Source organism: Rutidosis leptorrhynchoides, chromosome 2, assembly GCF_046630445.1.
Source record: "Rutidosis leptorrhynchoides isolate AG116_Rl617_1_P2 chromosome 2, CSIRO_AGI_Rlap_v1, whole genome shotgun sequence".
Classification (NCBI taxonomy): Eukaryota; Viridiplantae; Streptophyta; class Magnoliopsida; order Asterales; family Asteraceae; genus Rutidosis; species Rutidosis leptorrhynchoides.
In genome coordinates this window covers 620,112,383-620,125,823 of record NC_092334.1, presented here as the reverse complement: position 1 = coordinate 620,125,823, position 13,441 = coordinate 620,112,383, and the positions used below count along the sequence as shown (strand labels likewise).

The following is a 13,441-nucleotide window of genomic DNA, read 5'->3' as shown; positions in this document are numbered from 1 at the left end:
TATGTATTTTTACTACAAAATACATTAGGTGAGTTTCATTTGCTCCCTTTTTAATTGCTTTTGCAATATATATTTTTGGGCTGAGAATACATGCGCTGCTTTTATAAATGTTTACGAAATAGACACAAGTACTTAAAATATATTCTACGTTGAGTTGTACCACTGGCATACTTCCCTGTAGCTTGGTAACTACCATTTACATGCGGTATTGTAAACGCGAATCCTGTTGATAGATCTATCGGACCTGACAACCCCAACCGGACTGGACGACCAGTATTCAACGGTTGCACAGTACTTCGTTTAGTGACTACACTTGGTACAATGTAGTAAGATTTCATAATAAAGGGAATATGCGACGTTGATTAAATGTTAAGTATGGTTACCAAGTGCTCAACCACTTAGAATGCTTTACATACACTTGCGAGTGTATTATGTTTATGATTATGAAATCTTGTGGTCTATTAATATATTGAAAAGATTGTTATGATAAACCTATGAACTCACCAACCTTTTGGTTGACACTTTTAAGCATGTTTATTCTCAGGTACGAATTAAGTCTTCCGCTATGCATTTGCTCATTTTAAGGACATTACTTGGAGTCGATCATCGCAATGGGACCAAATGTTGATGACTTCGTCCAGGTGGATAAGGACGGGTCTTCACAGAACTCGTTATGGTCATTATACGTGATGCCATTTGGTTTAACTAACGCACCTGCCGTGTTTATGGATCTTATGAACCGCGTGTGCAATCCGTACCTAGAAAAATTCGTTATCGTATTCATAGATGATATTCTAATCTACTCCAAAAACGAAGAAGAACACAAACAACATCTTAGATTCATGCTTGAGCTCTTGAGACATGAACAACTCTATGCCAAATTCTCTAAGTGTGAATTTTGGTTGAAGGAAGTTCAATTTCTTGGTCATGTTGTAAGTGATCAAGGTATTAAAGTCGATCCCGCAAAAATCGAAGCCATTAGCAAGTGGGGAACCCCCACTACTCCTACTCATATCCGTCAATTTTTAGGCCTCACCGGTTATTATTGTAGGTTCATCGAAGGTTTATCTTTGATTGCACGATCTTTAACCGCGTTAACTCACAAAGGGAAGAAATTCGTATGGGCGGCCGAAAAAGAGTCGGCATTTCAAACCCTAAAGCAGAAGTTAACCACCGCACCTATCTTATCCCTTCCCGAAGGCAGTGATGACTTCGTTGTATACTACGATGCCTCGAAACATGGTTTTGGGTGTGTATTGATGCAACGAAAGAAAGTTATTGCTTACGCCTCTCGACAATCGAAGATTCATGAACGAAACTACACGACTCACGATCTCAAACTTGGAGTCGTTGTCTTTGTACTCAAACTGTGGAGACATTATCTTTACGGAACCAAAAGTACCATCTTCACCGACCATAAAAGCCTCCAACACATTTTCGATCAGAAGCAACTGAATATGAGACAACGACGGTGGATCGAGACATTGAATGATTACGATTGTGAACTTCGTTGCCATCCTGGTAAGGCAAACGTAGTAGCCGATGCCTTGAGCCGAAAGGAAAGAATGGTAACTCTTCATGTCCGAGCCTTAAACGTCACCATCCACGCAAAATCTCAATAGCCAAATCCGTGTAGCTCAAGATGAGGCTCTCAAAGAGGAGAATATCTCTCAAGAACGCTTGAACATTCTCGTCTCTTGATTCGAGGTTAAGGAGACTGGACTCCGATATTTTGCCGGAAGAATTTGGGTGCCTAGTTATGGGGATTTACGAAGTCTTATTCTAGACGAAGCCCATAAGTCAAGGTATTCAATTCATCCAGGAGCTGAGAAGATGTACCATGATCTCAAGGAGCAATATTGGTGGTCAAACCTTAAGAAGGATGTTGCTACTTACGTTGGAAAGTGTTTAACTTGTTCCAAGGTTAAAGTCGAGCATCAGAAGCCATCTGGGTTACTTCAGCAACCCGAAATCCCGCAATGGAGGTGGGAAAGAATAACGATGGACTTCATCACGAAACTACCAAAAACGGTAGGCGGTTATGATACCATCTGGGTTATTATTGACCGTCTCACCAAAGTAACCTTCTATCTGGCCTCGATACCAGTAGTGGAGTGGCTTGCTATTTTCAATCAGAAAAGGAAGATTGAGCAATGCAAAGGAGAAAGAAATTCCACGCATTTTCTAGCCATGAAAGAAACTGATACAATGGACAAACTTGCACAACTATACATAAAGGAAATTGTATCCCGTCACGGTATACCCTTATCAATTATTTTCGACTGAGATGCCGTTTCGCTTCTAGATTTTAGCGTTCCTTACAAGAAGCCTTGGGGACACGTCTAGACATGAGCATCGCATATCACCCACAGACCGACGGACAAAGCGAACGCACGATTCAAACCTTTTAAGACATGTTACGAGCTTGTGTTATTGACTTCGGAAAAGCTTGGGAAAAGCTTTTGCCTCTAGCCGAATTCTCTTACAACAATAGTTACCACTCAAGTATTAATGTTGCATCCTTCGAAGCTTTATATGGCCGCAATCACCGGACCCGAACTCATCCATGAAACAACCGAGAAGATTGTTCAAATTCAATCAAAGCTCAAGACGGCCCGGGATCGCTAAAGGAGTTATGCCAACATTAGACGTAAAGATCTCGAATTCCAAGTGGGTGATCGCGTAATGTTAAAAGTCGTACCCTGCAATGGTGTAATCCGTTTCGGAAAGCATGGGAAGCTAAATCCATGATACATTGGTCCTTTTGAAATCTTAGAGCGTATTGGACCCGTTGCTTACCGTTTGGATCTTCCGACCCAATTAAGTTATGACCCATTAATATGTAAGACAAAAATCCATTTAGATAAGCCAACATACTAGCATTTTTGTGTGCCATTACTACAACATGTTGCATGGGATCCTAACATACAAGCACCACCTTTGTACCACCACCATGCAAAAGCAAAATTGTCCCCCCTTGTCCCCCATAACTGTCGCCTCCATGCACCCCCACCACCACTATAAATTCAAGCTTTACTTCTCATTTCACACTTCATTTCATTCTCATTTCACGCACACTTTCTCTCTAATTCTCTCTCTAGTCTTTCTCACACTAAAAGCTTAAGAAAGTGTAAGTTTTTGAATTTCTTCTTCTTCTCTTTTTCTACTTAATCACGACATCATCATCATCATCATGAGATCAAGCTTTTTAGCTTTTTGATCTTGTTATATCTTGTAGATTCAAACTTTGATTTGAATCCTTCAAGAACATAAAAGATTCAAGCTTTCTAGATTTGAGTCTTCATTACTTTGTTGGATCTATGTTTTAAAGCTTAAGATCACTTTATTTTGTTAAAAGATCAAAACTTGTGTTTATGATCTTCATGAAACTTGAAGATCTAACTTTTTGCTTTAAAGATCTTCAAGAACATTAAAGATCCAAGTTTTCTAGCTTAGGGTTTCATTATTTTATTTAGATCTAAGCTTTTTAGCTTATGATCTCATTACGTTTACTAGATCTTAGCTTTCTAGCTTATGGTCTCATTAATCTTGTAAAAATCCAAGCTTTTTAGCTTAGGGTTTCTTAACACTTGAGATCTAAGTTATTATTGTAGATATCACTTACTTGGAACCTTTCTATGATTTTTATGGTGATAAAAATCAAGTCTTCATCATCTCATATGATGACGATGCATAAACTTGTATCAAAAGGACAAAGGTTGAAGCTTTATTGTGTTTATACAATAAAGAGACAACTTTGATGTTCAAAACTTATAGAAAGTTAGCTTTTACTTTTAGTTGTGTGTTGATGGTTAAAACTTGGTCATAATGATGCTAAAACATTAAAGAGTTGTACACTTGAGGCTTATACGCATCAAGGATGAGAACCGTGATGAGCATCAAACACCAAGAAACCCACAGGAGCACTTGTTTCTGTTTTTCAAGATCTGATCAGACTCCTGAGGCTTCTGGAAAGTTGATTTCCAGATATTTCGGTTTGAGTAGATAACTTTTCGTTTAAGACTCGCCTAAATCCGATATACGGTTTAGAATTTATAGCCTTCCGAAAATCACTACGCCTTCGTAATGACGTGCTGAAATTTCGGACCTACCTGCGCTTGAACCGTCGCCACGGTCAAACGACTCCGAGATAGGATCTGAAAATTGGATAGCAGTAAGAAGACTCACAAACGGAGCCTTGGCCACTGTCCACGCATCATTTTAGTTTGTATAGAGGTCGTAGCAGCTATCCGAAGTCAGCCCTTTGTTTTGATATCTATCCTTGTTGAAAACTTACTTTACCTTTTACGTAAGATGATGATAATGATGATGCTTAGGACTTAACTTACATACTTTTAAACCTTTTGGGACAATTTACTGACTTAGTAACCTTTGACTTAGGTTGAGGACCTTTTGGATCGACCAACTTACTTGTTTGGACCGACTTACTACTTGCTTATGTTTTCGTATCGATTTTACCGCACATTCACTGTGAGTTATAGCTCCCTTTTTACTTTAACTATTTTTGGGACTGAGAATACATGCGCTTTTTATGTTTTACATACTAGACACGAGTACTTTAACTTTATATATGTGTGGGAGACATTACGGCACAAATTTTCCCCTTAGCTCGGTAACGTTTAACTATTGGTTTATGAACAGGTAGACGCGAATCTTAGATATGGATCCATAGGGTTTGACATCCCCACTCGGGCTAGTCGCGCTAGCATTTACCGGTGTTTAATACTTCGTCTGTTTTAACGCACTCGCCAAGTGACTTTTAGGGGGTGATATATTATTTTACATTAAGTTAGCTACCAAGTGCCCACGGTTAAGCATATACTTTTTCATACTGTTTTGAATACGAAATCTCGTGGTCTACATTACATTATTGTTTACAATAACACTATAGCTCACCAACATTCGTGTTGACATTTTTAAGCATGTTATTTCTCAGGTGCTTAGATGAAATTGCTTTCGCTGTTATAGACTCGATGTGTTAGACTTCCGCTGCATTACTAGAGATGTCTCTTATGCATGGACTTTTAAATTTGCATTCACTACTTATGTTATTTTCGAACCATGGTTTTGTAATCACCTTAGTGTCACGTACTTCTGTTAATGCTTTCTATTCGTAGAAGCATGTTACCTTTGTAAAACATTTGACGTTGGTAAAAACGTTACCTTTTCATGAATGCAAAACTTGTTTTATAACAGCATATAGCGTTATACCGTGTAATGGACCTGTTGTTGATGATCCGTACATAGATTTTTGGACGGGTCGTCACAGCCTATATCCATATCCATATCCATTTAACTTTTAAAATCCATATCCATATCCATATCCATTTAAATATATTTCATCCATCCATATCCATATCCGTTGGATTAAGCGGGTAATCGGGTATCCGTTGGATGCTAAGTTTTTTAAAAAATATTCCTATTATGCAATGTAATCATCAAAATATTTTTAACAAAAATGTGTAATATATGTACGATATATAAAATTAATACTATTTACATAGTTGTATCTTCGTAATTTATATTTTCGATAACATTTTAATGATTTATAATGTACACATATAAGGATATTTAAATATATATGCATATATTTAAGTAAACACGTATATATTTTTATGTATATATGTATTTCAGGTGATAAATGGATATATCCATGGATGATAAATTGTCATCCATATCCGATTCACTAATTTTTCACATCATCCATATCCATATCCGTATCCATCTATCATCCGTTTAGATCATCCATATCCATCTAAATGGATCGGATCGGATGGATATCTAATGGATCGGACATCCATTTCCATCCCTAGTAGTAACGGATGTAACGGGCCAATTCCTATTGGGCCTACCGAAAATCTTAATGGGTTAAATGAAGGTGAAGTTTGTAATCCAATGAAAGAAAATGTAACGAGTAATAAGTCCATTCCTAAATCTAGGTATTCGAATAAAAGATATTGTTGTGCATCGGGTAATTCATCGAAGTCGAATGAGATTTCTACTTGTAGTGAGTGTTATTGGAAACTAATGGGTAACTGTAGGGCATCATCAAGAATAATGCGATTTAAGAAAATGGCAAAATGTAGTTCCAATTGCGAAAAGAAAACAAAGTATAGGTGCAAGTCTTGTGGCAGACGTCCCAACAGAGGCACAAAGAAAACTCGAATCATAGGCGATCGAATGGAGGTTCATCACAGGATGTGAAAACTTAGGTCAATAATGATGAATTAAGAGACTATGGAGAGAAAATCGGATTGAGGTGCCCCGGTAAGTCTCTTCTGTCTTTTTTCCCTTCGTTCTGCTTTTGTTTTATCATGAAGATTCTATCACTAAATGTTCGGGTCTTTGCGGTTGAGGGTAAATTTGGTTGGGTTAAGGGTATGTGTGTAAATGAAAGGCCTAGTATTCAAGAAACAAGATGTCATATTGTGAGTGATCTTTGGGTACAAAATCTATGGGGCAACTATGATTTTGGTTATGTTCAAAAGGGAGCGATGGGCAACTCAGGGGGTTTCTTAATAATTTGGTATATGGGTTGTTTTGAAATTATTGATGCGATGGGATATGAATTCTTCCTTGAAATTCATGGGAAATGGAAACATTTCGGACAAGAGTCGGTGATTGTCAACGTTTACGGGCCTCATGATGATGCTAGAAAGAAAATTTTTTGTGACTCCTTGGATGAGACTATGAATAAGTTAAAGTCATCTTGGTTGTTATGCGGTGATTTTAATGAGGTTAGGGATAGTTCGGATAGGATTAATTGTCATTTCCATCAAAGTCGTGCGAATCTTTTTAATGATTTTATTTCTAGGAATGGGTTGGTTGATATTCCAATTAGTGGTAATAAAATCACGAGGGTAAGTAGCGATGGGGTGAAGTTGAGTAAGTTGGATAGGTTTCTTGCTACGGATAATTTTGTTTATCTTTGGGAGGATCTCTCAATTATTGCCTTGGATAGAAGATTATCGGATCATTATCCTCTTTTGCTTCGTGATAAAGTCATTGACTATGGTCCGAAACCGTTTAAAGTTTTTGATGCATGGTTCGATAAAAAAAGGGGTGGATAAGATTATAGAAGAAGCTTAGAAGGTTCCTATTATTGGTTTGAGAAAAGATTGTAATTTTCGTGATAGGTTAAAAAATGTTAAGTCGGCTTTGAGATTGTGGAGTACAAATACCTTCGGTAGTCTAGATGGTGAAATTAGAGACCGTAAAAATTTGCTATGGATTGGGAGGTGAAGGCTGAAAACAATACCCTTAGTGAGCAAGATCTAAAGGATTGGTTAGAGTGTAGGAGAAAATGGATCGAGAAAGAAAACATCGAATCAATAACGTTGAAACAAAAGGCGTGGGTACGTTGGGTTCTTGAGGGGTATGAGAAGTCTAAGTATTTTCATAACACGATTCGGAGGAAGTATAATAAAGCTAATATAAGAGGTATTCATATAAATGGAATTTAGTGCAAGAACTCGTGTGAAGTTAAAGATGCAGTTTTCAACATTTTGTGACTAGGTTTACTACACCTCAGCAAGACAGACCGCAACTCATTAACAGGCCTAATAATGGCAGCCCAGTGGGCCACGATTCTAGTAGTGAAACAGATCATCCCGATTCCAGCAGCCCTTCTGTTTTTGGGTTATCTATGGCAGAAGCTGATGCTTTAGAAAATGAGTTTAGTGAAGCAGAAATTTGGAAGGCGGTAAAGGGTTGCGGTAGTACAAAAGCACCGGGTCCGGATGGTTTTAACTTAAGGTTTTACAAAAAAATTTGGGGTATTATTCAACAAGATCTTATTTCGGCTATTAACTCGTTTTGGGAGAATGGAGTTATCTCATCCGGTTGTTATGCGTCGTTTATTACTCTTATACCTAATATGAAAGATCTGGTTTGTCTCAATGATAATCAACCTATTAGTTTGCTTGGGAGTTATTATAAAATTGTTGCGAAGCTACTTTCGAATAGACTTAGGAAAGTTGTTCCTAAACTTATGGGATACGATCAAAGCGCGTTTATAAAGGGTAGGAACATCATTGATGGTGCTTTAATTGAGAATGAAACTCTTTATTTCCTCAAACATAAGAACCTTAAAAGTAATGGGGTTTGGAGAGTTCTTATTGGAAATGTTAAAGAAAATGGGGTTTGGGAAAAAATGGAGGAAATGGATTCATTCGTGTCTCAAGTCAGCCTCGATTTTAATTCTTGTTAACGGGTCTCTGACAAAAGAATTTAAACTCGAAAGGGGGGTTAGACAAGGAGATCCTCTTTCGCCTTTCTTATTTATTATTGCGGCGGAGGGTCTAAATTGGCTTACAAAATCTTCGGTCGCGAATAATCTATTCAAAGGTGTTGAAGTTGGTACCAACAAAATTACCATATCTTTGTTACAATATGCGGATGACATGATGTTTTTCGGGGAGTGGAGTATGGTGAATATCGATAGTTTGTTGAAGCTACTTAAGTGTTTTGAATTTGCATCGGGTCTAAATATCAATTACAACAAAAGTAATCTTTATGGTGTGGAGGTTGATACTAGTGAGGTGGAGGATATGGCTCGGTTATTTGGTTGTAAAGTTGGTACTTTTCCTTGTACGTATCTTGGCCTTCCGATTGGTGCTAAAATGATTAAAAAGGTCAACTGGAATCCGGGGGTGAACAAGTTTGAAAAAAGGTTGGCGGATTGGAAAGCTCGTGTGATGTCATGTGGTGGGCATTTGACTCTCGTTAAGTCGGTTTCAAATAGATTACCGTTATATTACTTTTCGCACTTCTATGAAAAAAAATTTGGGGCGGTTCGGGATATGGCAAAGATATCATGGGTTAAATGGGACATTGTTATTCGTCCTTTTGATAGGGGGGGGGGGGGGGGGGGGGGTTAAATTTGGGTTCCTTAGATTGCAAAAATATGGCTTTAATCGTCAAATGGTGGTGGAGGTTTTTAACCGAAACCAATTCCTTGTGGGTTAAGGTCATAAAAAGTATCTATGGAAATTCGGGTTTACTTGATTCGGTGGGTCAACCTCATTCTTATATGGCTAACTCTACTTGGCTTAGTATTATTAAAACAGGTTTACGCATTGATAATCTCGGTGTCAATTTGAAGACTTCTTTCAAAATAAAAATTGGTGATGGCAAAAGTACTTCTTTTTGGAATGATTGTTGGATTTCGGATGTGCCTCTTAAAGTTAAATTAAAGAGACTCGCATATTTGGAATCCAATATCAATGATATTATATTCGAGAGAGTGTGCGGCGAAGGTGACAGAGTTACGGGTTCGTGGAGATGGATTCGACCTCCAACCGGGAGGACTGATGCTGAATTTCGCGAGCTGAACGAGCTGATCAGGTCGGCGAAAATTGATTCAGAAAAGAATGATTCATGGTGTTGGTCGTTGGGAGGTAATGGTAGTTTCGCTACAAAAATTCTTGCGGATGAAATTGCCTCGGTTATATTCCCAACGATCTCGAATGTTAGTGAAACTTTGCGTAACAACTTGGTTCCAAAAAAGGTGGAGGTTTATGTATGTAGAGCTAAACGAAAGAAGTTACCCGTTTTGTCAGAACTCGATAAGCGTGGCATCGACCTTCACTCCGTGCGATGTCCTCTTTGTGATGACAATATAGAGACGGTAGAACATTCATTGATCTTTTGCAAGGACGCCATCGAGATTTGGCATAGGGTTTGTAATTGGTGGGGTATGAATGGGTTTTCTAATCTAAGTATAAATGATGCATTTTGTGGTAATACTCCGGTTCATTCGTCGGCTTTGGGTGCGAATATTTGGCAAGCGGTGGAGTGGGTGCGCGGCTACCTAATTTGGAAAAACCGAAATCATAAAGTTTTTAATAATAAAAGTTGGAATCCGCCAATTGCATTGAACGAGATTCAAGTAAAGTCTTACGAATGAATTGCGAAGCGATACAAAAATAAGAAGATCGATTGGCTTACTTGGTTACACAATCCACAAAGTTTGTTAACCTCTACTTCCTAAGTGTTAAGTTGTTAGATTACAACCTTTGTATTTTTAACTATCTTCTCACTTGAACTATTGTATAATCTATGAGAATTTGTGTAGGGGATTTCCCCATCTTGTACAGTTTATTTGTAATAATATTAATAAAGTGCCTTTAAAGAAAATCATGTTTATATATTATAATATATTTTAGAAGATCGTAATGTGTGTTTGATCTTCAAATTTATATATATATATATATATATATATATATATATATATATGGCCAAAAATAGGCTACAAACTTACACAAATGTACAGATGTCGCCCATAAACTCATTTCCGTCATACTGTCGCCTACAAACTTTCAAAAAGTGCACCGATGTAAACAATAACTTCCAAAAAGTGTACCAATGTAAACAAAAATGACTTGCTACCGGCTAAACTGGTTAAAATCAACACGTGTTGTTCGTGGATTGGATCTTAATTCTTAAAAAAAAAAGATTATCAGGTCAAAATTAGTATGTAACAGGTCAAAACTATAAAATGTTGATATTAGCACATTTTTTGAAAGTTTGTAGGCGACAGTAGGACATAAATGAGTTTGTGGGCGACATCGGTACATTTGTGTAAGTTTGTAGCCTATTTTTGACTTTAACCCTATATCAAAAGTTAAATTAAAAAACAAATTATACAAATTGATAGTGATTCACTACTACCAATACTATTTTCAATTCAAGTATATAATATATTTATAATATATTTATATTTACTTTTTAAAAAGTAGATATATAATGGATCACTTATTTGTAATGTATAAGTTATATATGCACATTACAATTATTCTTAAATTTTCTATTCACGTCACTCTTCTTCCTTACCATTCATCGTGCTTATATTTTTTTGCATTTCCATTATTTCCCCAATTTATAAAATTTTACCTTAAAGAAAAAATGAAGTTTACAATTTTGATGCTCCGTTAGTTTTTATGCCCAGCGCGGTCGTACACCTGGCTCACCCCTAGGTCCGGCCGTGACTGGAAGTAAGTTTAATTGCATTCAAATAGATAATTACAGTGAATACATTGGTTAATTTGATGTCTAATGAAAAAGTGAAAGGCATTTGTCACCAAAAGACTACCCAAAGACACTCTAGTTAAATGGCTTAGCATAAACCATTAACGGAACAATGTTCGATGAGTGTCGCATGTTTGATTTTGTCTGAAAAGTTGCTAGGTTCCTTTTGGAATGAGATTTTGAATACGGAGATTCATATTATTAATCTAGCCCTTTATGTTCCTTGGCATTTGAATTTTCCTAAGTGGCTTTGGCGCGACACACATGTTTCTTACCATCATTTACATGTCTTAAGATGCAAGGCTTCCGTGCATGTTTTCAAAGATGAGAAATCAAAGCTTGATATGAATATTAAGCCAATTGTGTTCCACTGTTAAGGTGAAGATAATTTTTGGTACATGTTGTGAAACCAAGTTCGGAATATATTTTGTTGGGTTCACTTTTTTTTTGTCAGAATTACCTTGTCGTAGGTATCTCTCGAATTCAACTCATCATCATCATGTTATTCATCTTAACAATGGGATTAGTGGAAGAATTTGTAACACCCTGAATTTTATGCATCAGAAAGTGTCAGTAAATGTATGCATCAGAAACTGCCACAAAAAGTCTACTCTATACTTGTGCATTTTCAGAATTTACATCAGAATCAGAATCTGACAACTTCAGTCCCTGAACTACAAAAACGAAGGAAAAAGCTGAAAATGGCACGTCGAGGTCGCAACATGGCCCTTTGCAATTTAACAGCAGAAAAACGGTTAGCGATATTGGGATCTTATGGTCGCAGAAGGCGACATCGCGGTCGCGAGATGTAGAAGTTCGATCAGCTTTTTTTTGAGGTGAGATCGCGAGCGCAATTCAGGCCATCGCGGTCGCGAAAATGGTAAGTCATGGATGATTTTGACCTCTTTTTAAGGGGTATCTTGAGGGTGTTTTAGTCTTTTCACTTGAGGGTCAGTTTGGGGTCATTAAACTGATCCACACTCAGTTTTAGATCTCATTTCACCCACTCAAACTCGCTCATCTTATCTAGAGAGAGAGAGAGAGAGACCCCATTTTAGAGTGAGAAAGCTCAAATCAAGGAAGAAGTTCTTGAGAAAAACTATGTAGCTCATTAATGGAAGTTTAAAGCTAGTAATTGGTGTTGTTGACCCTTGTTGGTAGATTTTGGGTTGGAAAATGATTTGGCCATGTTAGGGCTAGTAATTTGAAGTATAATCACTAGGATTAGTGATTATGAAAGTGTTGGAACCCATTTGGGTGTATTTAGAAGACTAATTTTGAAATAAGTCAAAATTAGGGTTTATGGGTCAAATTGGGGAAGACAAGTATATAATACTTGTGTTTTGGTTTAATTGGTGTTATAGGACCATTTTCACTAGCATTAAGTGATTATTGGTTAGTTTGGGCTTTGGTTGTGCTTGAAAGTGCAATTGGGTCAAAATTGCAGTAAGTGTCAATTTGTGTTGGTTTATAATCCACCCTAATTGTATTATTTGTTGTGTGATAAATGGAATAGGTACATTCCATTGACGAGTTGCGGATTATTCGGTTGCATTCATCGAGGCGCTAAGGTGAGTGTAAATATATTATATGCGTATGTATGCATAAGATGGGTGCGGGTGGGGAAGAGTGATCCTTGTGCGTTCTGGTTCACTTTACATATGTGTAGAATGATGGACCTATGAGTTCGGATCCACTTGACACGTTTGTGCATTTTGGGTTACCACCCGTGGAGTAGTGAATTTCGTGAGTTTCGGATTCACATTGACAAGTAGGTCAACCCCGTTGATGTTGTTGAGGTGATTTGGGTAGTGATTCTCGTGTAGTTCAGCTTCACTAGTGAATATTGTGTAGTTCGGATTCACAATGTAGCATGTAGTTCGGGCGTTCCCATTGTTGTTGTTGCGGCTTAGGGTAGTGATTCGCGTGTAGTTCGGCTTCACTAGTGAATCTCGTGTAGTTCGGATTCACAATGTCTCGTGTAGTTAGGACATCCCTAATGTTGTGTGGTGCGTGTAAGGTTAAGGGGTTAACGTTGGAGTTTTTTGGTATTGCATATATATATATTATATATATATATATATATATATATATATATATATATATATATATATATATATATTATTGTGTTGCAGTTAATCTTGCGGATTGACATGGTAGTACGTTATGTATAGCTTGCTTAGTTATACAATGATGCGGTATGTGTTTATTACTTTGATGGTGATACGTATGCATTTATGCATATGTATGTATATATTATGTTTATCATCACTAAGCTTTATAGCTTACCCTCTCGTTGTTTATATTTTTATAGATTCGCAAGGAAGAAGTGGCAAGGGTAAGTGCGGGGATTAGTGGACTATTGCGGGTTGCTTTAGAAGACTTTGCTTTT

General features: G+C 37.3%; 1 protein-coding gene across 1 annotated transcript; it reads left to right on the top strand.

Moving 5' to 3' along the window:
- Positions 1 to 7,247: 7,247 nt before the first annotated feature.
- On the top strand, positions 7,248 to 11,861 carry LOC139890044 (uncharacterized). Its single transcript, XM_071872951.1, has 5 exons — positions 7,248 to 7,396; positions 7,537 to 8,203; positions 8,319 to 8,862; positions 9,090 to 9,820; positions 11,682 to 11,861. The coding sequence occupies exons 1-5, from the start codon at positions 7,248 to 7,250 to the stop codon at positions 11,859 to 11,861; spliced, it is 2,271 nt and encodes a 756-aa protein (XP_071729052.1).
- Positions 11,862 to 13,441: the final 1,580 nt, after the last annotated feature.

Bases quoted from the DNA above. Each gene is read 5' to 3' on its own strand.
- LOC139890044 (XM_071872951.1), top strand. From the start codon at position 7,248: ATGGATTGGGAGGTGAAGGCTGAAAACAATACCCTTAGTGAGCAAGAT. The intron at 7,397-7,536 runs GTATGAGAAGTC...TTTTGTGACTAG, and splicing joins GTACGTTGGGTTCTTGAGGG to GTTTACTACACCTCAGCAAG. The intron at 9,821-11,681 runs GTGCGCGGCTAC...GTGCATTTTCAG, and splicing joins TTTGGCAAGCGGTGGAGTGG to AATTTACATCAGAATCAGAA.